We start from the raw sequence: 24,803 nt of genomic DNA, 5'->3' as shown, positions 1-24,803 counted from the left end.
AGGTCAGATGAGTGGAGGTGGGGCATAGATAGTGCACCCATATCAGCCATTGTGTGTCAGGACAGCTGCCCAGTCCAGTCAGGAATTTTAAGAGCAGAGGGAAGCCGGAAGAGCAGCTGTCCAAGGATTGTATGAAAGTTAGTGACCAAGATTTTTCTGATGATATATAATCTGGATAAAATGAATAAAAATGTGTATCTAATACAAATGTGCCACCTGTACCCATGTGGCAAATCTATGTGTATCACCCTCTGCTGGACAGAAAAGTTCATATCACATACAGCTGAAGTGAAGCAGTAACCACAGGATTGTAATAAAAAAAGTACAAATTTTATTTTTTTCATCTTTACAAAGGTCTGTTTACCCAAGTTTTATAAACAAAATATAACAGCTTCTCATGGACCTGGACAGATGGAAAAAAAAATACAAATCAAAAATCACAAAGAAATATATTTATATATATATATAAAAAAATGCTTGTCACTGAAAATGGAAAATAACAGGACGAGAAAGACATTAAAAAACAAACACAAAAACTGATGTTAAAATGTGTCACAGCAAAGAGCTTACGAAAAAAAAAAAAAACATGGAAAATTCATCTTTCTCATTACTGATTCAGGCAGTACAGAACAGCAAGTGCTTCATATTGAACATCGACCAAAGGACAGCAGTGCTGCAACAAAGAAATATTTTAGGGAGGATATGTTTCTCTGACCGGTTTAAAAACCTCAGCACGACCATGTAGCCGATACAGAACCAGCAGATTAACTTCAGGCTATGGTTTTATACCGGTCAGTAAAACATTAGACCCTTTAACAAAAGCTTCACAGACAAATTATGAGAAATTTTCCCCGTGTTTGGCAAGAACATACTACTCTAACCAGATCTAAAACTGAACCCAGCAAGTGAATACGTGTCCACACATCTCACTCTAAACGCCTTCAGCCACAATATAGAAAAAGTAAACCCGCAAAAACATCAACAAAACTTCAAAACAAAAGCCCGCTTTAGTCAGGAGAAAACATTGATTAGTAACATGCATTCAATTGGCAACAGAACATATAACAGATCAAACGACAGATCCGAATCCAAATAAATGGAATGTTTACAGCATCAAGTCATTTATCAAATCGAGTATGACAGGGAGAGAGGCTCCAGGCAGGGGTTTCCAGTCAAATTCCCGTGGCAAATATAAGCAACGTTAACATGAGGTGGACAGGCTTGGTGCGTTTTATAGAGGGACGAAGGAAATGGAAGAGATCTGCAGTGCTTTTTCTGTACGTTTCAATCTCACTCTATGCTTGGTTTAGATGTGTGGCATTAAAAGAATGGATAAACAGTAACTTATCCATAAGTGCGAGGTTTGGAACTAAAGCCACTGATTCACTCAATGTTGTGGACAAAACAAAACGTTCCTCAAGTTAAAGTTTTGGTCACAGTTGACACTGACAATGAGAATGTAAAATGTGCTGCCAGGTTTAAATGACGACCTCACCCTGCATCTTTATCAAAGTGTAATTGACCATTTTGTTCACACACACATAGGAATCATACAAGTTAAATGATGGGTCTTTACCTCAGCTCACTACGTGTCAGAAGAGCACCAAGTTGACACAAAAGCAACTTATAAGTAGAGCCTACATTCTTTGATACGAGTACTGTATGTCAAGTTTCATACGTATACTGTAGGTGTGCACACCTACTAACGGTGCATAGATAACTTCACCTCATGTATAAATGACTACAATAAATGTACTGAAGATAGAATTGCATAAATAGCAAAAATTCTAGTGCATAGTCACCTAAATCATCATGTCAAACTAAGACCAGAAGAAAGAGAGCACATTTTGGCGGAAAACCAGAAGCCTTCATGCAAACTGTTGGGACAAATATTACATCATAAAACACAACTTTTGGCTGGGCTAAAACACGTCATCATCATCTGACGTAACTTCCCCTGTGAAAAGGAAGGAAACTGAAAAGTGCCTCTTTTTTTGGAGACTTGTTCATTTAAGGTAGGGCAGCAGATACCACCGTCACTAGGATGAAGGGTTTGCCTAATTTTTAATTCCAACTTAAAACTGAAAGGAGATTTATTTGCCAATTTATCTTAAGGCCTCTAGCAAACCTGCCAAGTTTAAGTGAAACATCTCGAAATGACAAGTCCAAAACCTTCAACATTCAGTAACCCTGACGGCAACAAAAGTGAACAAAAATGAGAAAACATTGAAAACCACAAGACGCTCATTGTGAATTGTTTAACAGCTTATTTTTTAAGGGCATAGTCAGATATGAAAAACACCTTTTCTTCAAGTAAGTCAGACTAAATATGTCAATAACTATCTTCAAATTAGCTTTGTGATTAAGTGACTTTTTTTTCCTTAAACTGATCTTTAGAAATGACTTCAGCTTTGTGGCCACTGGCACCAGACTCAGTGAACCCAATGGGATGAAGGGGAAACTAGACAGTTAAGAACAGGGAAATAACTGCAAATCCATGTTTGCAGATTAAACAAGTTGAGAGCTTCTTGGTCATTGTGTTGTTACATTCAAATCTCCATTATAGTGACTATATTAATACTGTCAGTGTGCCAGTGATGACAAGTAACTGATACTGCGACTGCATGTACACTTAAACACACATGAAAGATGGACTGATGCTCATGTTTGTTGTTGTTGTTGTTTTTTTTTTTTTGTTTTTTTTTAAAACACAAGGAGATCCTTACAGGAGTTTTCAAGTAGACCGGCTCAGACAATGAAAAACAGCCTCTAGAAATCCAACTGGGCCTCCCCTGCACACCAGCATCCTATGTTTTCAATCCTTAGAGATATTACAGTATAAGACTGACACAGAGCTTAACTACTGGATTTAGGAGTTTGGGTAATGCCAACAAAAGATTTGTTTTAAAAAGTAGTCAAGCTCCTGGAGGGAATCTTACAGTGAGAAGGTATTTTAAGTGTTTGTGTGTTGAGTTCATCTGATGGATGGATCAGTTCATTGAGCAGTCCTCTCCCTCTGTGTCCGTGTCTGTGTCAGAGCAGGTAGCGTCCATGGCGACATGGACGGGGCTAACGATAACAGCTCGCCGCTGCTCCTCCTCTGCGCTGGCTCTCCTCTCCTGAGTGCGTTCAATGTGCTGGATGGCCTGAGAGCAGAAGACGACAAATAATGAGGGATGCAACAAACACTAAATTCTCCCAGTCTCCGAAAAAATTGAAGATATTAACCTGAAGAATCCTTTCAGAGAAGGATGTAAGTGTATCTCTGCCTGTCTTTTCTTTATTTAAAATTAAACACATACCTGAACAATGGTGTCCAGGTTCTGTCTGGACGTAGACACAGTGCCGGTGTGGACAGAAGGGCTCATGGTCACCACGGTTACGTGATGATGGGGGTGCTGAGTTAGTGTTGGGGCTGGGACGATCACTGTGGGGTGGTGAGTTGGGGCTGGGGGAGTTGAAGGAGCACGGACCTGGAAGACAGACAAAAAACATACAAATAAATAAAATATACAGATATAAGATGAGTCCAGGAGGTGAATGCTCACTGGTCACTGATACCCTGCCTATCCAGGGATGAATTTTGAGTCTTAACTTTCCATCTTTTTTACAACTTTAAAAAATCTGTTAAAAAAAATGCAAAAAATGAGAGAAAGGCATATGAAAGGAACATCCTTGTAAAATTAGAAAACAATTGGGTGAATAATGTCCGAGAAATGGGATGGACAAATATCTTTAACAGATGGAATTCGTGGTATATCTATTTACATTTTTTTTAGATGGGGGGGCTAAAAAGATGCTCGACTGAATGTTCAACAGTTTGACATAAACACACTAAATGCAAACCAAGGTCACGAGAAAAAAATCCCAAATTTGAAAATATACTTTCCCTCTCCAAATCTAAATATCACACACATACAGATGACCTGACACTGGTCAAATATTTCACTCCCCTACCTTTTCCAAAATACATACGAGCAACTAAACCTCCAATATGAAGTAGATATTCTAAGGTCTTTGTTTAAGTGCAAAAAAGGGAAAATTATGGTATGAAAATGTTTACATTTACAAACAATCTTTTCACATTTTGTGTGAAAACCTTAAAAATTTGGAGGGCTGTTTTTGGCCCACAGGCCATATGTTTGGCACCCCTGGTACATACCACTTTGCAGTCTCTGCTCTGTATAGACCTGGTGGTGTTTTTAACCCTATAACACCAAATGTATCATATGTTTGATACATGAGTTTTGAAGCCTTCTACATGATCAATGTGACAATTTTTTTCTTGAAACACTTGATGCGTACAATTAGATACATGCAATACATGGATAATCCACCAGGGGGGAGGAATTCCCTCACCAGAGGCCTTTCCAGTGACACTACAAGTCCGTCATTAATGAGGAAGGAGGCAGAACTTTGCCAATTTTGAAAAGGAATTACCAATTTTTTAGACATGTTTGTGTCATACTATGTTTTTGTTTGTTCAAAAATAATAATACTTGAGCATTGAGACCTGATGTATCAAATGTGACACAAAATTGAAACTCATACATGGCAATTGATATTTGAAAAAAATGTTTTTGGGTTGTTCAGAATGACCAACAAAAGACTCCAGATTCAAAGTACTGGAATTGTCTGTCAATGATTTAATGGTTATGGGTTTTACAGGGTTAAACATGATGTTTAAATTTGACCTTGTTTTTTTTTTTTTTAAAGTAGGTAATCAACAATTACAAATAGTTCTCTATGCTCCCTGAAACATTTCATGATGACACATCACGCAGCAGAACCCCCCAGGTCTAATACTGTGTTTTTTTGTGGATTTCTGACCTGTGGGCTGTGCGTTTGTCTGTCCACAGCCTGTCCATGGATCTGCTGCAGCCGTAACAGCGTCTGGCTCTGGATGAGCGCCTGCTCCTCCTCCACCTGCTGGGTGATCACCTTCAGACGCTCTGGGTGCAGCTGGCTGTCCATAGAGCGCACCTGTGCAAAGCCACACAATCCTTTTTAAACAGACATACCCGCTGTATCGGTGAGGGGAACAACCCCTCATTATGACAGCATTGTTTGTTTACACTCAACCACACAAAGGCAGCACCCTCCAGACCACACCTCAGCGTTTAATTTTAGACCGCATGGCAGCGCTTGAGAATCAGAGGCCTAACACCACAGTGCCAGTATCTGGGGTGATATAATGGACAGATTCAATGTGTGAGCATTTAAAACAAGACAAGAGTTTGCAGACCCTTGGATCATATTCACTGGACAGAAACATCCTGTATGTTATAAATCAATTGCTTAACCCTGAAATCCAAACTCCCAGTCAAAACTGCTGGTACTATTAGAAACATCCATCAATTATAGCGTATTAGGAAATTATTAAAATATACTCTTAGTTCTGGATTATCTCCTGGATCAGCAAGAAATTGAACGTGTTGATATATGTACTGTCTTGCAGCAGGTGTCATTTTTTCAGAGCAGTTATCTTGAATTCAGAGAAAATACCTAAAAGTGCCCTATCCCCCAAATTGATGACTCTCAATCTGTCTCCAAATGGTGAAAATTCTAAGAGTCTGAGTCCAGATCCAGATTAAGACCATCTTTAAAAAAGGCCAAGATATGACAGAGACCTAATGCTTACATTATTTGCAAGTTAAAATATGTTTAATTTTAAATTACGGGCCCAGACAGACCTGACTGCAATATCTCTAATTGTCCCCCCAAGATGGACATTTTTGACCACAGTGTCTTGGTTGTTGTATGTCAGCTCTAAATTATTAATTCTCATTTTTAAATCCCTCAGTGATGCACATGTCACCAACATCTCAGACCCCACTCTTATTAAACACTCTCTTTTAAACAGACTCTGAACAAAAAGACACAGTATTCTGTGCTTCTGCTTTTAATACCAATATCTAGGGACTGAAGTTAGTAAATGCGTCGTTCCTGTTTTTAACTTCATTTCCCATCATGCAGCGTGGTACTATGCTTCCGGTCAACCAAGCAACGTGATTGTAAGGCTATTGTATTCCAAAATGAGTAGTAGGCCTATCTCCCAAAATATTGGTCCTACCAACTTGCCGAGACATTAAATGTGGAGATGGGACTATTCCTCAACTATAGATACCAGATTGGCCAGTTAAAACTGTCTCAGTTTCTCAGAACTGTGCAGATACACACACATACATGCTCTAAGACCTTCCAGTATTACGATATAGATATATATAAATATATAAAATAAATCTCAACATGAACAATTAACATTCACAACACTGCACATAAATCCCTGTTTTGCAATTTTACATGTGACTGATTCTTAATTAACATCTACTTTTCTAGTACAACACAACAATGCATCATGGAGGATTCTTTTGAAATTAGACAAACAAAATAATAAAATGGTTGAACTGAAGCCCATTTTAGGTAAACTTATCAGAGAACCCCCATGCAATGGACATCATTTGAAGACAAAGCTGCCCCTCTCGTCTACTGTTTACATTTCTCTTTCTCTTTGTACTTTAGTTTCCATTTGCACAAACCAACTGTTCAACCCCCTTTGTCTAAACGAGCTCTTCCTGTAGGTCCGGATGTAAACTTATCAGTATCTGGTCTACTGCTGTGTCTCTCAGCACACTCCTTACCTGTTCTTCCAGCTGCATACGAGCCGAGCGCTCCTTGTCCAGCTGTTGCCGCAGCTCCAGCATCTCCCTCCTGAGCTCATCGACCTTCTCCTCCTCCAGGGTGTCTGGAGACCCGATCCCTTCATCCTTCTCCTCAGCTCTCCTCCTCTTTGGGGATGAACCACTGAACTCCTTGAGGGACACAGAGACAACGCATCAGTAAGAGACAGTCTAAATGATAGGCATTTGTACAGAATAGGTCACCTTTACCATAAAAAGAGTCATGATGCTTCTGCTACACTCAAAATAGAAGACATGAGTGGCAAGAAAAATCAATCACTAGGTGACCTAACAGCAGAGTGAACAACTAATGGGTACATTTAGATTTTTCAAGTACACAGTATGTCTGAAGATAGAATGTACAAAGACCCCTCAGCCTGAAAATCAGGCCAAGATATGGTTAGAACTTGGAGTGAACTGATTTTCATGAATTTAACCTAAATCTGTTGGGTCGCACACAGTGGAGCGCTCCCTCCTGTAAAAATGCAGAAGGCTCTTTATGCATTTGCACAGGAGTTAAGGTGTTTTCAGACCTTGGGAAATTAGGTCACAAAATAGGTCACGGTCACCCATTTCAAAACTTGTCCAAGCTATATACATGATGTATGTATGGTTAAAAAGGCTATGGTTTCAGCTGGGTTTTTTTTTTTTTGTTTACAAGATGTGTTGCAGACGGACAGACAGAAATGCTGATGACAATACCACCCTAAGTGGGCTGAGGGGGTAAATATACTGTACTGTGAAATCATGGCATTGAGGTAGAACTGATTTGTTTTCCCCCTCTAATACTGAATATGTTTCTAGTGTCACTTGATTTGGATGCAGTACCATCAATATTGCCGTTTACCCATAAAGTTATGGTGATGAAATCTCTTGGCCATTACACAGCAGGCAACAAGTGACAAGGCCAAATGAAGAGCGAGTACTTTCTGATCTCTATTAACTACGAAAATAAAGCTAATCCCACTAGCTCTATTACCAATGTAAATGAAAACCTGAAAACAATGGATTACCCAATAGTAGCTTTATTCATATATCATCGTGTTTTAATGTGACCTCTGGAGTATTAGCTGTAGAGAAATAATATTCGTACCGTTGGATGTGCTTAGTGTTAGCGTAGCAATGCAAAGTTAGATGCATTGGTCCTTTGTTCTTACAAAATTATTCATGACATACACTGGTCTCAGACTGTTAGTTTGTTCTTGATATTTGCCCATTTAAAAGCTTGTTGTATGAGTCATGTTCTGGTGTCAAAAAATTGGTTTAAATGAGCAGTTAACTGATGTTCTTCTGGTTACACGGATGTATAGCATGTGTAGATTGTTACAAGCATCACATAGCATTACCATGGCAACATAGATGGAACTGCAGCTACCCCTGGTACCAGGGCAACTGGGCTTAACTCTTTAAGTGCCAGACAGTTAAGGGGCTAATAAGCCTTAAAAGTGCCACAGAATTTGGCCGTTTTTCAGTATTTCGCGTCGTTTTTATAATATTTGAAGAATCCTGCAGGAAACCGCTCGGTAACATCCGACCGATTGCTGATTAGATCCAAAACGCACCGGACGCAGCCGATTCATTATTGATCGTAATTTGCATAATAATAATAATCTTTATTTATATAGCACTTTTCATACATTAAAAACTGTAGCACAAAGTGCTTTACATATCAGTTTAAAAATCAGTACCGCCCCCCACCCACACCCACCCACTCACCCGCACACACACACATACACATGCAAACCCACAAATACATGCAAACCCACAAGCTCACACATACTTAAGAAGACTGACTGAGCACGGGTAGACCAGAACAAAAATGTACAAGTAAAAGTAAAAGATCAATTTAGGAGGCGCTGTCTCAGGGAGCCATCCGCACCAGGAGGCAGCCGCCGACCCCGGCGACCAGGCACCGGCAACACAGCCCCGCATCCCAACTAGTGGGAGAGGGCCAACTGGGACCCCCACCCACCAGAAAGGAGCGGACCCCAGTGAGAGAAGGCGCCACAGCCCCCGGAGTCCACAGCCGCCCCCCGGCATGGAGGGCTCCCTCTGATGAAACACCGGAGAATAAGAAACATTAAAAAGATATAAAAATATTATTCGGTCGCGTGACCTCAAATTCCCGTCTGCTTGGTCTCAAAAGGGGGACACAGAAAGAACGTCATCGAAATGTGAGAAAGAAATGGGGGTGGATGGTTTGTTTGTACACAAATATGGCGTGTTCTCCAAAGCCGATCTGATGGGCCCGTGGCACTTTACAGGTTGTTTTCGTAAAGCCGATTTAATCGGCCCATGGCACTGAAAGTGTTAAGAGGTTAAACTAAGAATTACTGACAATAAGTAATTTCTCAATAAATAACTGAGAAAAACAACCAGCACCTACATATAGCCCTATTCAATCAACCTCTGCAGAGGTATTCATAATGAACACATTTAATCAGGCCAGTACCTGGATGAAGCGTTTGAGCTGGTTATTCTGCGCCAGGAGCTGCGTTTTTTCTTGCTCCAAAGTGAAGATGTAGTCCGCTGTCTGCTGCAAGATGGCCGCCTGGGAGAGATATGAATCCACCAGGTAAATACAAGGCCAGTATAAACACAAAACACTCTCACAAAACCCCAACATCCTCACAAATTGAACACAATGAAAGAATTCTTCATGGTTATGCCTTAAGAGATCATCAAATACAACTGAGGGCTGGATAGATGATGACTTGGTGTGTGTCAAGCTGAATCCTTGCTGTACCTTGCTGAGTTTCTCTCCATCTGTGTGGGGCAAAAGTGTTTTGAGGGACTGGAAACCAGCGTTGATGCTCTGCATGCGCCGCCGTTCATTGCTGTTGGCGATCTCACGACGGATTCGTCTCTCCTGGTCCTGAGCTGTCTCTGGACTGAGGGGGATGTTGGCCAGGCTAGAAGAGACATGACAAAGAATTCAAGGTGATCTTCCTTCTGTCAATGATTGCTCTGTGTCAGGAATGAGAAGAAAAGCTGCTACTCGGCCCACATTTTGTTTCAGGAATAGGTAATCACAAACTGACAAATACTAACAGTAAAATCTCTGACACAAGCTTTTCAACAGAGCAGCCTTTAATCTAGAGCCTGAACAAGTTTACTCCTGACCCTCTTACATTTCCCAGTCAAGCTACCTGGAGGTCTCTGGGTTCAGCTGAACTCTGTGCCTCCATCACATAAGGTTAGACATTATGGTGGCAAAATGTCTCTAATATTTACTCAAGCGGAGAAAACTGAACCATTAAAGCTAAAAATGGTCTCACTGGCAAAGTAGACGACAAACCTGAAAAACCAGATCTGGGATATTAACTAAAAAAAAGGCCAGTCAGAGGACACATGAGGATGTGAATGTTTTTAGGTCTGTTTGTCTGTTCTTTTGTTACATAAGATGGACAGCTGAGGTTGTGCAGGCATACTTCTGTTTTCAAAGCTGAAGTGCATTCACTTCAAAGATTAGGCTTACACACTACTAACATGCCACAGAAGATGCTCTAGTTCTTTAAAGGGTTTGTCTTCTTTCTGTACCTACATGGCCCAATTTCATAGATTTACTCAGAAAGAGTTGAATTTTTGATTCCAAGAAGAATACATCTTATATTGATAATATATAACTAACTAAACCTCAAGATGCTGCTACAGCAGCAGCTAAAGTTACCTCCATTTGAACTCATTTGAATATCATGTTGGGAAATACAGCAACATCATTAGGTTTGACTTTAAACCAAAATCTAAAATAACATTCTTGTCCACCTTGTAGAGTTTATTGCTTGAGATATGTTAAACACACTATATTTATGCATAAAATATATCAAGCCTTAGAATCCACGGGGAGGGCAAGATGTTCAATTTTACGGCAAACTAAGAAAGTTTAAAAGTTATACATTACATGCAGAAGTGAATGTAACATCTCAACGGATCACCTAAACATGTCTTATTTACAAATGTTTGTTGTTATTATGATCATAAGTATTTCATGTCACTAATAATACAAAACAGTTCCATATTCAGTAATACAGACATCATCACACTAAAAGGGATCCATTTTGGAGATGCTTGATATTGTTGTTTGCTTCAACAACTGAGTCATGCATCACTGAACATGATCCAAAATGATTTTCTAGACATAATTATGCATTTTACTGAGCCAGACACACCTATTTCTAACATAAACCCAAAGTAGGCAAAACAGATAGGATACCAGAACATGTCCTTTCTCAACTACAGTACAATTTGATCATGCTTCAGATGTTTTGAGGAACTGGTTTTAAGATACCAGGAGAATGTGGACGTTTGAAAACATTAGGGTTAATTAGGTTTGCATCTGGGATTATCTGTAGCCTATTCAATTTACTGGTTCTGTCAAATTTTAAGAGTACACCCAGTGTGTAAGTTATGCTGTTACACAACAATGTAATTACCAGTGAAGTGATCAATACCAGACTGAATCCTAGTTCAGCAACCCCCCCACCCCCACACACACACAAATAACCCTGTAATTTACATCATTTGGCCAGAAATTATCCTGGCTTCACAGATGTACTTTCTTTGTTTTGGTGTTCTTTGTGCCATCACCTTATACAACCCTGACTACTATGACCAGGAACTACCACAAACTTTCGCTTAGTATTGAAAATATATAACATTAATGTCAATTACTTTTCTTGATTCATTAACACATTTGGAACTTTTCAACAGCAAGCAACAGTGTGGGGAAATTTGTTATGGTTTTCTGCAACACACCTGTTGCTCCATTCTGTCTATAGAAACTGTTTACAAGACACCTTGAACAACCCTTAGATAAGATCAAATACCATGGATGCCAAACTCATTTTAGGCCAGGGGCCACATACAGCCAACTTCGATCTCAAGTACGTGCAATTTTAACAATATTCTGCCTGTAGATCAGGGGTGTCAAACTCAGATCCTCGAGGGCCGGTATCCTGCATGTTTTAGTTGTTTCCCTCTTCCAGCACACCTGATGGTCGTTATCAGCCTTCTGCAGAGCTTGATGATAGGCTTTTCATTTGAATCAGGTGTGTTGGAAGACGGATACATCCAAAACATGCAGGATACCGGCCCCCGAGGATCTGAGTTTGACACCCCTGCTGTAGATCCACTGTGATCTGTAGGTTCTAATGCACACTGGTAAATGATAAGCCGAGACACTTATTTTTGTTAAGAAATTTCAAGTTGTGCATGGTTGTTCACATTTTTACATCACACAGCAAGGATAGTTTGTGGATATAAACACTTTAACAAAATAATGTAACTTTTTCACTGTTATTTCAATGGTCCGATCACATCCTGAACTGCGGTTGACACTCCTGGAGAAGACGGTCCTAACAAGACTGGTCAGAAAACTTCGATCAGAAAACGCGTTAAAACAGCTTCATGTACCCTAACATTATGCCGACACCAGCTGTTCGGCGTCTGTCGGTTCCAGGAGATGCGGATCTCCAACATGGCCGGCAGAGGGCGCGTGCGAATGGTAGCGACAGTGAAATGTGACTCGAGCAACAGCAGCAGCAGGCCCCCTGGCAGCACGGAGAACAATGCTCCTCACCTTTAGCACGGAGCTAGCCGTCACTGTTCAACACGCTACTGACATCTTAACACCACTTCTAACAGTACCACTATGTTTCGGTTAAACGCTAGTGAATAAGAAAGAAAAACAACATGCAAACATTGTGTGCGGTTACAAAGCCTGCGCGCGCTGGTAGCTAACGAGCTAGTCAAGCTAAGCTAATTTCAGCACACGACACAGATGTAGCTACCTCAGCCTCGTTCAACTACTCATGTTTAAGGAGGAACCCTTAACGCTCAGTCCAAATGTAACGCACCTGTCCAAACATACATTACATGTGCATACATAATTCAGTACAATCGGCCAGTAAATACATGTGATTTGATAAATAGCTCCGAAGCAGCGGGGAACACGTTAACTACCACGTGGTTGTTGTTCAGCTGGACGCAAATGTAACGATTTCATCCTGTTGGTGTACATATTTCTGAGCTGAATTGCTGCAACGTGCTTCGCAGACACCTACAGCATAACTCTGCCGTTAAATGTTCCGACAGAAGGTGACCGCTGTCCTATAAAGTCAACGCCAGCAACAACGACTGGCACAACAAGGTGCTAATTTCGACAGCCATGCCCCAGCTGCCAAGGTATCGCGGGGATGCTAACAGCTAGCATGCTACGTGTAGTCAGACTTACATCACACACACATACACACACACAACAGCCACATGAGGGCTTTTTTGAGGAAGGAACTTTGTATCAGAGGATAAATGTAAGTCCTCACCTGCAGAGACCCCCTATAACGTCCTTCTCTGTCTTTTTGAACTGCTGTAAGGTCGGTATCTTCTCAGTCGGCATCATGAAATATTCCATGCTTTCAAAGCCTCCTTCTGAAGTCCGTGATTTGTTTTTCTCCTTCCGTCGCTTCTCTTCAGACAATGTGATAATGTTCGTTTGTCCGCAGGTTTTCTCTTACATTCCCCAGTTGCGCATAGCTCGATCGCTGCGTCAAAAATATGCGAATGTGAAGAATCGAGTTAGAAAAATAAAAGTAAATTGAAGCTGTGTGTTGCTTCCCACAGCTGATGGGGTTCCCTCCAATGCGTGTGTGTGGCTTCTTGCTTGCCTCCGCCTACTACGCATGTGTGTATGTGTGTGGTTGCAGCCTCCGCCTACTACGTGTGTGTGTGTGTGTGTGTGTGTGTGTGTGTGTGTGTGTGCAGCTGATCTGTGTGTGGCGGGAAACAGCTGGTTGGAATCAGAGCCCGTTTTCCGGAAAGCAGAACAAACAGACCATCCAGACTGCAGCCGGCCAAGTTAACTCCTCATGCTGAAACTCTGAAGAAACTGTGCAAAAATAGAGCAAGAGCGAGAAATCACAGATTACCAGGCCTGGGCCAGCATGACAAAAGTGTCCACTGTCTGGAAGCACCAGTGGAACAAGAATTCAGATCGTTTACACAAGAAAAAAGTCTCCACTGGAAGAAGAAGTTTAAGCAAACTGTGTGCAGTAACATGTTCTATGTCAGTGTTTTACTATAAGGTTGAGCGCATTTCTGGGCCCGCGGGTCCCAGAGGGTCCAATCTGGCCCATGGGATGAATTTGTGAAATGCAAAAATGACACAGGATTTTAACAATCAAGGATGAGTTGTTTTTGTTTTGTTTTACAAAATGTTAAAAAACGACTAATTTATTGTTTTCTAGAGCCCCTCTAAGTTGTCATGGGCCCTAGAAAATAGTAGAACATTATTATTATTATTATTATTTTATTTTATTTTATTTTATTTTATTTTTTGTTTGTAATACAGGGTGGGGAAGCAAAATTTACAATATTTTGAGGCAGGGATTGAAAGACAGTGTATGACCAATTAGTTTATTGAAAGTCATGAGAATTTATTTGCCACAAGAAAATTGACGTAATAGAAAATGTTTTTATTCTATGTGTCCTCCTTCTTTCTCAATAACTGCCTTCACACGCTTCCTGAAACTTGCGCAAGTGTTCCTCAAATATCCGGGTGACAACTTCTCCCATTCTTCTTTAATAGTATCTTTAAGAAAGTCGACATTGCTGTGTGATGTTCTATTGGTAGCATGTTCTAAAACGCCCCAAATAACATGATCCAGAGGGTTTAGATCTGGGCTAGAAGGCGGCCATAAACATGATTCCCAAAAATTGCTAAAGTTGGATTTGTTGCTGTTGTCAACAAGTGTTTTGGTGTTCTTGTGTAAGATTTTAACTTCAAATCATATTTTACTGCATTTCTAACGGTCTTGTTGTCTACCTCAAGTTCAGTTGCCATTTTTCTCATGGATTTGGTTGGATCCTTTAGGATTTTGGATTTGAGAGCTTTAATAAAAGCTTTGGTACGTTTTTTGTTGCTTCCTCCACTTCCAGACTTTCTCGTAATAGTTTTGCTCATAGTCATTCTCTTCTTTACATTATAAACAGTCTTTATGGACACTCCAACTATTTTTGAAATCTCCTTTGGTGTGACGAGTGCATTCAGCAAATCACACACTCTTTGACGTTTGCTTTCCTGATTACTCATATGGGCAAAAGTTTCTGAAAAGGTATGGATAATAGTGTTAGGTATGATTATGACATCAATATATGTTTAGTTTCAAAACAATTGACATAGTGCCTGCTGAGAAAAAACAACTAAATGTTCATTGTAAATTTTGCTTCCCCACCCTGTATATATATATATTTTTTATGTCATCAGTTTTCTCCCCCTTACCTGCACTGAACAGTAAAACTTAAATAAAGAATATGTTAGAAAAGAATACAACGCATTGCTGTAAATTATGAAAGAGGATTAGGGCCTTTGGGAAAAAAAAAATAATTCAGTTCCAATAATTTTTAAATTATTATTCTGAGGAAAAAAGTCTGAATTCTGATATTGAAGTCAGAATTCGAACTTTTTTCTTAGAATTCTGACTCTTTTTCTCAGAATTCTGACTCTTTTCTCACAATTCTGACTTTAATCTCATAATAAAAATATATATATTGGATATTGGATCTTTTTTTTTTTTTTTCCCAGTGGCCCTAATCCTCTTCTGTAGTAAATTAAGGGTTGCAAACTCATTTTAGTTCAAGGGCCACATTCAGTCCAATTTGATCTTATGTGGGCCGGACCAGTAAGACATGATCATAATAAGCGAATAAATAATGATAACTCTAGATTTTTGTCTTTTAGTGTAAAAAAGGTAAAATTGCATGTAAATGTTTATATTTGGAAACTATCCATTTGCAAAACAATCAAATAACTTGAACAAATATGAGAAGTGCAATTTAAACAATGTTCTGCCTGTTACTAAATGTTTTGTGTCTTTGAGACCCACTGTGAACTCCAAGTTGTGATGCACATGTGTAAATGATACGCTGAGACATAATATTGTTAAAATTGCACTTATTTATCTTAAGAAATTTCAGGTTGTTCATGGTTGTTCACATTTTTTAAAAGACAGTTTATTGATGTAAATATTTTCATCTTGTAATTTTACTTCTTTTTTTTTTTTTTACTATAAAACAGAGAAAACTTTGGTGTCATCATTTATAGATTATTATATTATGTTACTGGCCAAGTTTAGATCAAATTGGGCTGTACGTGGACCCTGAACTATTAGTTGTAGTCTTTATTTCAGTTTAATAGTTCATACCTGGTAAATATCTGCATACATATTTCAGTACATAGGGAAAAAAAAGCAGCTTTGTGACAGTATGTTTTCCAGACAATCCAAGAGGAATTTACTCCACCCATGAAGGAAAAACACTAAAGAAATGCTCAGAAACACACATTCAGAGTTATTTAGTTTTCCCAGGAGAGAGAGGATATAGAAACAGAAGTCATAAAAGCTTTCAGACAAATGTTTTGGAGTGAAAAATATCATATTTTCCTCTGAGATGTAGCAGAGTAGAAATACAAAGTTGCATACAATGGAAGAAGCTCCTAAAATTTAGACTGAAGTTCAACACTTGTCTCAAATCTCAAATCAAATCAAATGACATTCCACCCCTTCTGTAGATTAGCTAAAGCTTTAGCCGTTGGGTATTATAGAGTTTATATCAAAAAGCACAATGACACAACATGACTATGTTTCCTCCCACAGTCCAAAAACACACACTTTAATAGGGTTGACAGGTCACTTTAAATCACTCATGTGTGAATGTGCGAGTAAGTGGTTCATCTGTGTGTGTGTGTGTGTGTGTGTGTGTGTCAGCCCTATGATGAACTTGTAAAGGATAAAATGGTTAAAGAAGTAAATGAGCCAATCAAAAACAACATACTTTAAGTAGTGTTTATTTGAATTTTTTTCCCTCCATGCAGAATAAAGCTTGCTATACAGATAAAAAGAGAACGTAACGTTACGCATTGCCCAGTAACATAAATAAATGTAAGACTGTATTTTCCAAAACTTCGGTTTTAAGCCATATATCTTGCAGTGGTCCCACTATAAAAAAAAGAGCAATAATATTTTCATCTTAGTTCTTTTCGCCTTATAATGGCATACACATTTTTTTTAATGATGGCAGCTTAATAGAAGAAAAACACTATAAATCCAACATGTAAATATTTTGGAATATCTATGGAGTTTAGATAAACATCATCTGCAGCAAAGTGTATCCACAAAAAGCACTGACCGAACGTTAGAAAAATGTGCAAAGAACATGCTACAGAGAAAACAGCACACACTGTCCATTAGTTATACTTTTGTGACAATGTATGTATAGAGTTACAGTTAGCCTTAAGCTTGAAATGAAGTCTATAAAGTAAAGATGATGTGTTTTATTACTGCAGATGAATACTCCCAAATGGCTGATACTTGAGATACAATAACTCGTTACATCTTAAACCCTGTTACACCTTCTTTATACAAACATAAAACAATTAGGTGTATGATCTCATTCATAGAGTCCATTCCTTTGGCAAATGACAGCTTAATGATTCCCTGTTAAGGACTTAGAATGATGGATAAAGAAAATGGAATGTAAAGGAAACGCATAAACAAACAGTGAAACATTTCCACTGGCTTTAGGGTTTGATTGTTCTCATTATTAGGTAGAAGCATCGCACTCATGGATGAAATTTTACATGACCCTGTAACAACAGAACCTTTCTCTAGCTTATTGTTCCAGATCCAGATCATTCAGTTGTACCAGAATGTGAGATATGACCCTGAAGACTCATTTTTAATGCAAAAAGTCTCATATTAAGCCTTTGATAAAGTGCAAAGGTCACTGAGCTGAAGAGGCGCCTCCTGCTGGAACCGACGGTCTGGTCCTCTTTGCAGCATTTTCTTCAACAGCAAAAGTGTAGTTGTACTAAATGGGAAACATATACAGAACTGTTAGTTGATCTTATCTTTTCCTGACAAACTTTATCTACAAAATCTGAAATAAAAAGGTGGAAAGGAGAGAAGGATGCAACATTACCTCATTTTCAATGTCCTGGAGAGACTTTATACGAATGTTGTTTAATTGAGAGTTCAGCTGGGAACCCTATCGATCAAAATATAAATCCAATTTCACATCAAATGATTAGGGGAGACTGAACAAATTAATTAATGATCACTTTTATTGATATTACGCACCGTGCCATTCGTCTGAACATCAAACTTTGGATGAAGGCTGAAAGGAACTCCATCTAGAGCTGCAGAGGAATCAGGTCAATGAGGTAGTGAGTGGCTTTTCCTGCTCAGTAACATAGTCTGAGGAAAAACATGGAGTACCTGTGATTCCCTGCATGCTGCCATCTGCAGGTTTGTCATTGTCCTTGGTGTGGAGGCTGCAGCGTCTCTGACTCAGTCTGCCCGGTGGCAATGGAGGAGGGTTACTGTGAGGACAGACGAGATAAATCAAGGCCATGAGTAACAGTGCTAGACAGAACTGGGCGATACAGCCAGAAAATTAAATCTAGTAATAATTGAAGATTTGAATGGATTATTTTCTGGCTACAAGAACTGAAGTGAAAACATGCTCTTTCTTTACTAAAGCTCATTAGATATTTGACAAACCGCAAACAGGTTGTATTTTAAGTTTTTGTTGAGGAAGAAAGGTCTCCAGAGGAATTATCTCTACTTTTCAATTTAGGCATTTTTCTGTCATGATTTTCAGAAAGCAAAACCTCCATAAATCTAATTATTTCAACATATTTCAATATACTGTCCAACCATGGTATTTGGATACAACATTTGTTAGATTTAATCAGATAAAAACTGAGACCAAAATTAAATTGTCTGTTACAGTTTAGAGGCAGTTATGAATAAATAGAATAGTTTGCCTTTGTAAATATGTGTAGACCCTGCACTGAATGTTGAATCATGTTCACTACTGATTCATGAAATAAATGTACTTGATGAATTATTGAAACAGAGGGACTCCTCTGCCATCAGCTGTACCTGGGTCTGAGAGGCAACGGACCAGATGACTGCTCCAGGGATAGTTTGCGGAGGTCTAGGCTGACACTACGGGGCTTAGCTTGAGGCATGGGGCCAGAAAAAGGCCCCTTTCTACACCACAATACGTAGCCATGGATGTCTCTGTGGTAAAGACATGGTAAACAAAATCGTAAAATCACCAGTCAAGGTCTGGATGTGCAGTCAAAATCAAGTGCCTTCATACTAATCAACACAATTTGTGTTGATGCAACACATATATTTTCCAAGAAAGCAAAACAGCAACAGCTGTAGCAGATGCTCCAGAATGTCATTCTTTGACAAAAATGTGTTTAAGTCAAATTGTATTCCCTAGTGCCACCAACCCCACATATGTGTAGTGTTGCAACATCATTTTGCTTTTGGCTGTCAGTTTCACATCCAACACAGCTGTATCCACGCTGCCCACTGGGACGACACGTACACACACCCTTTTCTTCTTTGACACAGTGGCCCCTGGATACACAAACACATACCATAGGCGTCTGTAAGCAAACCACTCAGACATGTGTATATGTATCTGTACTGTATTAGAGATGTGTATCCATCTGTGTATATATGTGGATGTACTCACTCGGTTCAAGATACTCCGCTATATAGCAGTAACCATGAGGAATAGAGTCCTTGTCTGATATAAGTTGAATGTCTGACAGTACCATACCACCTGATAAATCCTACAGAAAAAAAGAAACAAAGAGTGTATGTTTCAAACACAGCAACAATAAGCAAAGATGCAAACAAAGGTGCTAGTTAAAAAAACTCAGACATCTCCCTTTGTTGACATCTGTTACCTTGCTGTAACAGAGGTAATATCCTGACTTCATCCCAAAGCTGCGCGTGAAGTTTGCTGTTGCTCCATCTTCTGTGATGCTGATCTGCAGAATGCATGAAGAAAGATGGTATTTCACTGAAGATTTGCCCCTCAGGTACTCACTAAAACTTACTGACTGGTAGTCTATTACATAACAGCCACAAAAAAAGTTGTAGTTGTAAAGTGTTGAATATGTAAAAAATAATATGTAAAATGTAACAAACAAATGTTGAGAAAAAGAGTTCAAACCACAGATTGCTGATTTTGTGCTTTTTTATGTATTGAACACTTATTTTTGTTTTTATGTATGAAAGTTTGTGTCTGTAACAATTTAATGCACTGCTGCCCGTCTTGGCCAGGACACGCTTGGAAAAGAGATTTTTAATCTCAATGAGGTTTTCCTGATTAAATAAAGGTAAAGAAATAATTATGGTTGGTGTTGAACATATCAGCTGATGTCACAATAGTCACAACTATTCTTGAAATAGTCCTATTATATATAAGTCACTACACAAACATACAATTAACACATTCATTAGTTCCTTTTTTCACTCCAGACCTTTAGAGAAAGTGATTTACTATCAGTAAAACATTTCACTCAGTTTCCTGAGTCATACAAACACACAAACTGTTGTGTTTTCAATATTTAATTGAACTTAAACGCTACAAGTTACAGTATTTTCTTCATTTTTGCTGACACACTATATAAGATTTCTAACCTTTTGTCTACAAATGGCTAGACTATAATTACAGTTTGTGAAATTTAAACTGCATCATAGATGCCTGCCTATTTAGGAATTCACAATATGTTGTCATATAAACTGTTAACGAATTAAGTAACTCATGTTACTTGAAAAAGTTTTAAAATGTTTTTATTTTGCTGCTGTAATGACTGTGGACTACTGTACATAGGGCATAATATAAACATCCAATTAACATATATCTCTTCATACCACTGTGAAATCTTTGGGACAAGTGCTGCTGTTGGAGGTCCAGGCCAGAGCTGTCAATGGCCGGACTCCCCCATGCTCCATTAAGGACATCTGAGAAAAAAAGAGGAATTAAATGAGTATTTTAGGAAGCAGAGAAGGTCAGCAATAACAAAAATGTTTTAATGATTGATGCAGACCTAAATATATGAATCTGATTTTGTATTTTAAAGTAGTTTTATTTATGCGGATGCCAGCCAAGTAATAATAAATTAAATTTTGTGATAATAATAATCTGCTGACCGATACTCCCCATTGTCTTTCATTTGCTCTATGTAAGCTTCTTGCAGGACTGAATGGCATCATGAGACTCAAACTACAGTCATGTGATATAAAGTAGGCACTTAAGAATGGATACCAGGCGACAATTCACTCCAAGAATTTATATTATCTCTAAGCCACATTGTTTACAACAGAAAGATCCCATTCAGTCTAAAACATCATCTTATTACTTTTTAAGGACAGACACAAACTGGTTCAGCACAAACATTTAGCTTCAGCTTCAGCGAGTGAGGAGTGGTTTGTTTCAAGCTCTGCGTAAGTACCTTCTTGAAAAAATGACAGTTTATCTCACTTATCCTTCTAATACATTGTCTAACTTTGTCTAAATCCTTCTTGTCAGCCTCAGAGTTACATGCAATCTATATAAAGTGATAACTTATTAAGCTAAACTGAAATCTTAGTGATGGGAGTTCATAATTACATTATCTAAAAGTCCAAATACATGACACAGTTAGTTAATTTAACATTATTAGAGATTTTTCAGTTATGAATAGAATGTCTAACAGTTTGAGCAAAAATGAAAATCAGTCAAAGTGATGTCATTTAAATTGACTGGATTTTAACAAGTGAATCTGCTAATCCTGTTTGTTGTGAGATGCAAGTACATTTAGGTATGTATTTACTGGCATGTCTATATATAGGTTAACATACGTAATACTTTGTGTGGCTCTATTTTGGTATCGGTGGGAAATCAATACCTACCAGATGCAGATACTGTGAACCCTGGCTGAGCTTTAACAGTTTTTCAACAACACTGACACAGCAGAAGACGTTTAACTATGCCAATAAAGCTTACAATAAAGACAACCTGTGTAAAATCACATATGAAGAATAGTTAGGGGTCATATTCGATGTTTTCATGTCAAGCCGAGCTCACCTCACAATAGCAACATCTGTTCCACTGACCAAACTTGACTGGACTCCTGTTAAAAAATTAGCTTTATTCGTCTTACTTCGCAAACAGACTTAAATAATCCGAAAAATACACACTCACCCTTGGTCTGTATTCACTTTCTTCTATTCGAGGTGACGTGGTTTATCAGAGACACAACTTTTTAGTTGTCAGCCGAAATATGTTGCTCTTCCTCTCCAAAGCAGGAAGTACTGAATCCTGGAGTACTCCATCTCCCATCATGCCACAGGACTATACGTCAGAATAAATCGACGTTTCCCATAGGAGCACTAGATGGCAGCATTACAAAGGTTTAAGCACAATATTTGTCATTTTCATCGCTGTTTTCTAGTATTTTCCACGTGCAGTGTGTGTTAAAATTGATATTATTGAATTTTGCATGTATTGAAATAACAAAGGATGTGAAAACAGTTCATGTTTTTATTTATTTATCTACAGAAAGGACACATTTCTCTCATCCCAGTTCCTTAAATGAAAGTATTTTCTTATTTCATAATTCATCTATGATAGTAAGATGAATATCTTTGGATTGGAGTCCAAATAAGACATTTCAGAATATCATTAGGACATTTCCCCCCTCATTTTCTTTCCATTTTCCTCATTTTGCATTGTATTTTCTTTTTATTCTGCAGATCTTAAATACAGATAAAAACAATGTGGATAACTGTCTTTTCAACATAAAGACTGATTCACAAAAATTTACTGTACAATAAAACTCATTATTATCTCATAGCAAATTTAATTCTCTGTAAATATGTGCAATGTTCAATAACAAAATTCAGCCCCAACATCCAGGGGTGCTCAGGTTCCCGTTGGCATGGCAACATGTAAAGCAGACCACAGGGGCTGGCAACTGGGGGACGTGAAGCAGTTGGCATGCTTTGTCTTGGAAAAGATGAAAGTGATTTCCTTCAGAACAGTCCGCTTTATTGGTTGGTTCAGTTAATGAGGACAAACCTGCCGGAATCTATGGGTCCAAAGATGAGAAGACCATCAGTGCATCAGTGTGTCTTCATCACATGTCTGGAAGGCCAAGGGAAACCTGGATGGATTTTGAAACACGTATATCAATGGGAACAGAACTGAAGTGCATGACAAACTCGTATGATATTCGTACACATGAACAAAAATTACTGATATTTGGAGGGAATGCTGCATAGCTGAAAGATGAATATTGGTGGATGAAATTCTAAGTTATTTAGAAATGCAACAATTCAAGTCACACACAAACCCCATCAGTATTTGGGATATTGCGTTAACCATCTATTCTTGCTTCGAAAGTCTGAGCTACCTTGAATATTTACATAAACTGCTTTGTATCAGACCTCTAACCCTGGACAGATATTTGGTGTCATCCACCATAGGAGAGGAGAGTCTGGCAAAAAGCAAACAAAACTGAAGAAACAGAATTTATAGTCCACCCAAAACCACCAATTAGACTACATGTCATTATTGTATATCAGTCAGTGTTTGAGGTGTGTACCTTTTGGTCATCACACAACAAACAACATCAGCGTTTCCATAGTGAGATGATGGCCACACTGTGGATTCGGTTGTAACTGCAGCATTCCCCGAGGCCCGCCGACATACTGATAGTAGGAGAGTCAAGTAAACAGACAGAGACACAGTAGAACCGGAAATACATTCAAGTTATCTTCAAAATAAAAGCACCAGCCCTTGTTTGGGCTTTTAAAGGTGCGTTTGTGCTTACAGAAATGCAAAGTGAAATTAACATAAAAACTCGCAGCTACAGAATAGGTGTATTATTATTAGTAGATTTTTTTTATTTATTTATTTTTTTTTAGCAAAATTGGATTGACATGAATATATAAAGCATTGTTTCAGTACATTGTCGTGTACAAATATCCTCTTTTGTTCTACATTTAGTTTGTTGGGGTCTAATCACTGTAAAAACTACAACAGTTACTGAAATGAATCCCTTTGTTTTTAATTATCATTACCCTACAACTTTATGATCAAAATCAGTTTAAGTATTTTTGCAAGACAAATTTCTCATAATCCAGACCCTTTAATGTGAATATTTTCTTATTTCTTACCTCCTTTTACCTCATCTATGACAGTAACCTACAGTATCTTTCGGTTTGGGGTCCAAACAAGACATCTGAGATTAACATCTTGGTTTTACGATCTTAGGGTTTTTTTTCCCTCTATCTTCTGACATAATATAGAGCAGACAATCAGTTTACTGAAAAAACTGACCAACAGAACTGACCAACAGAACTAACCAACCAAAACTATCAATAATCATTAGTTGCAGCCCTTAATAACATCACAAAATAACACAAAATTTAACTGGCGAAATAAATTGTGGTGCAAAGTAATGTTTGTCAATATCAATTTGTGAAATACAAATATTACGCTAAAGATTCTGACAGTCAAGGGTGTTTCCTTCATTTAGTTCCGGGGCCATATGCAGCCCAAGTTTTATCTGAAGTGGATCGGACCATCAAAATAATAATGTTATAATATTTAAATAACAGCGACTCCAATTTTTTCTCTTTGTTTTAGTGTGAAAAAACTAAAACTGCATGTTGAAACTGTTTACATATACAAACTATCCTTTAAAAAAGTGTGTAGAATCTAACAAAACATGAACCTGAAATTTCTTAAAAAAAAAAAAAAAAAAGTTGAATTTTAACAATATTATGCCTGTAGGTTTTCCAATAAAACCTTCCACTTGGAGCTTATGGCTGACTCGTGTTAAAAGAGTGTGTCCTCCACAAAGTTCGTCTTCTTCGATTTATTAAACAGAAATACGAAAACAAAAGCACATACATACAGAGTTCCACTATCTTACGTTATACTGTCCAAAACACGGCAAAAATACAAACAAAACGTCCGCAACCACCAGAACACGTTCCGAATACGGTCAGAAAAACCGTCAGCTCTCCTCGGCCCTAATGCCGTATACCTTCTAGCCCTGTCGCGCACCCCAAGCTCCGCCCATTGGCACACACAACAACCAAAAACACCTTTTTAAAAATAAAATAAAATTATAAAATCACTATTCAGTAATTAATAACAGAACTGAAATAAGCAAATGGCACCTACAATGCCTGTTACTAAATGTTTTGATCTTTGATCTGAGAAGCTGAGACATAATATTGTTAAAATGGCATTTATATTTTTTTTGCA

At 38.4% G+C, this 24,803-nt stretch overlaps 2 protein-coding genes and 1 long non-coding RNA gene across 4 annotated transcripts; 1 reads left to right on the top strand and 2 right to left on the bottom strand.

Moving 5' to 3' along the window:
- Window positions 1–499: 499 nt before the first annotated feature.
- Window positions 500–1,976, top strand: LOC115420397 (uncharacterized). The gene is made up of 2 exons (XR_003935541.1): window positions 500–1,304; window positions 1,362–1,976. It is a non-coding gene; the product is annotated as an uncharacterized LOC115420397 (long non-coding RNA).
- Window positions 1,977–2,378: 402 nt separating this feature from the next.
- On the bottom strand, window positions 2,379–13,341 carry LOC115420388 (transcription factor AP-4-like). The gene is made up of 7 exons (XM_030135628.1): window positions 13,001–13,341; window positions 9,427–9,592; window positions 9,133–9,231; window positions 6,642–6,812; window positions 4,831–4,983; window positions 3,303–3,473; window positions 2,379–3,146 (listed from the first exon to the last, which is right to left on the bottom strand). Exons 1-7 carry the CDS (start codon window positions 13,087–13,089, stop codon window positions 2,991–2,993), a joined length of 1,005 nt encoding a protein of 334 aa, XP_029991488.1. The 5' UTR covers window positions 13,090–13,341; the 3' UTR covers window positions 2,379–2,990.
- Window positions 13,342–16,499: 3,158 nt separating this feature from the next.
- mvb12a (multivesicular body subunit 12A) lies at window positions 16,500–21,864 on the bottom strand. Of its 2 annotated transcripts, XM_030141158.1 has the most exons (11): window positions 21,729–21,820; window positions 21,612–21,657; window positions 20,417–20,506; window positions 19,444–19,527; window positions 19,227–19,326; window positions 18,979–19,108; window positions 18,617–18,757; window positions 17,948–18,051; window positions 17,810–17,868; window positions 17,652–17,717; window positions 16,500–17,540 (listed from the first exon to the last, which is right to left on the bottom strand). In XM_030141158.1, the coding sequence occupies exons 3-11, from the start codon at window positions 20,504–20,506 to the stop codon at window positions 17,454–17,456; spliced, it is 861 nt and encodes a 286-aa protein (XP_029997018.1). In that variant the 5' UTR covers window positions 21,612–21,657; window positions 21,729–21,820; the 3' UTR covers window positions 16,500–17,453. The 2 variants fall into 2 exon arrangements, with proteins under 2 accessions (XP_029997018.1, XP_029989367.1); XM_030133507.1 differs by lacking the exon at window positions 21,612–21,657 and having other exon boundaries at window positions 21,729–21,864.
- Window positions 21,865–24,803: the final 2,939 nt, after the last annotated feature.

This window comes from Sphaeramia orbicularis, chromosome 1 (assembly GCF_902148855.1).
Source record: "Sphaeramia orbicularis chromosome 1, fSphaOr1.1, whole genome shotgun sequence".
NCBI lineage: Eukaryota > Metazoa > Chordata > Actinopteri > Kurtiformes > Apogonidae > Sphaeramia > Sphaeramia orbicularis.
The sequence above is the reverse complement of the archived record's forward strand: the minus strand, read 5'-3'. Positions and strand labels throughout refer to the sequence as shown.

Bases quoted from the DNA above. Each gene is read 5' to 3' on its own strand.
- LOC115420388 (XM_030135628.1), bottom strand. From the start codon at position 13,089: ATGGAATATTTCATGATGCCGACTGAGAAGATACCGACCTTACAGCAG. The intron at 9,593-13,000 runs GTGAGGACTTAC...TGTCTCTTCTAG, and splicing joins GTTATAGGGGGTCTCTGCAG to CCTGGCCAACATCCCCCTCA. The intron at 3,474-4,830 runs GTCAGAAATCCA...TCTGTCTTCCAG, and splicing joins GACAAACGCACAGCCCACAG to GTCCGTGCTCCTTCAACTCC.
- mvb12a (XM_030133507.1), bottom strand. From the start codon at position 20,506: ATGTCCTTAATGGAGCATGGGGGAGTCCGGCCATTGACAGCTCTGGCC. The intron at 19,109-19,226 runs GTGAGTACATCC...TTGTGTATCCAG, and splicing joins AGCGGAGTATCTTGAACCGA to GGGCCACTGTGTCAAAGAAG. The intron at 18,758-18,978 runs GTTGGTGGCACT...TCTTTACCACAG, and splicing joins CAACACTACACATATGTGGG to AGACATCCATGGCTACGTAT.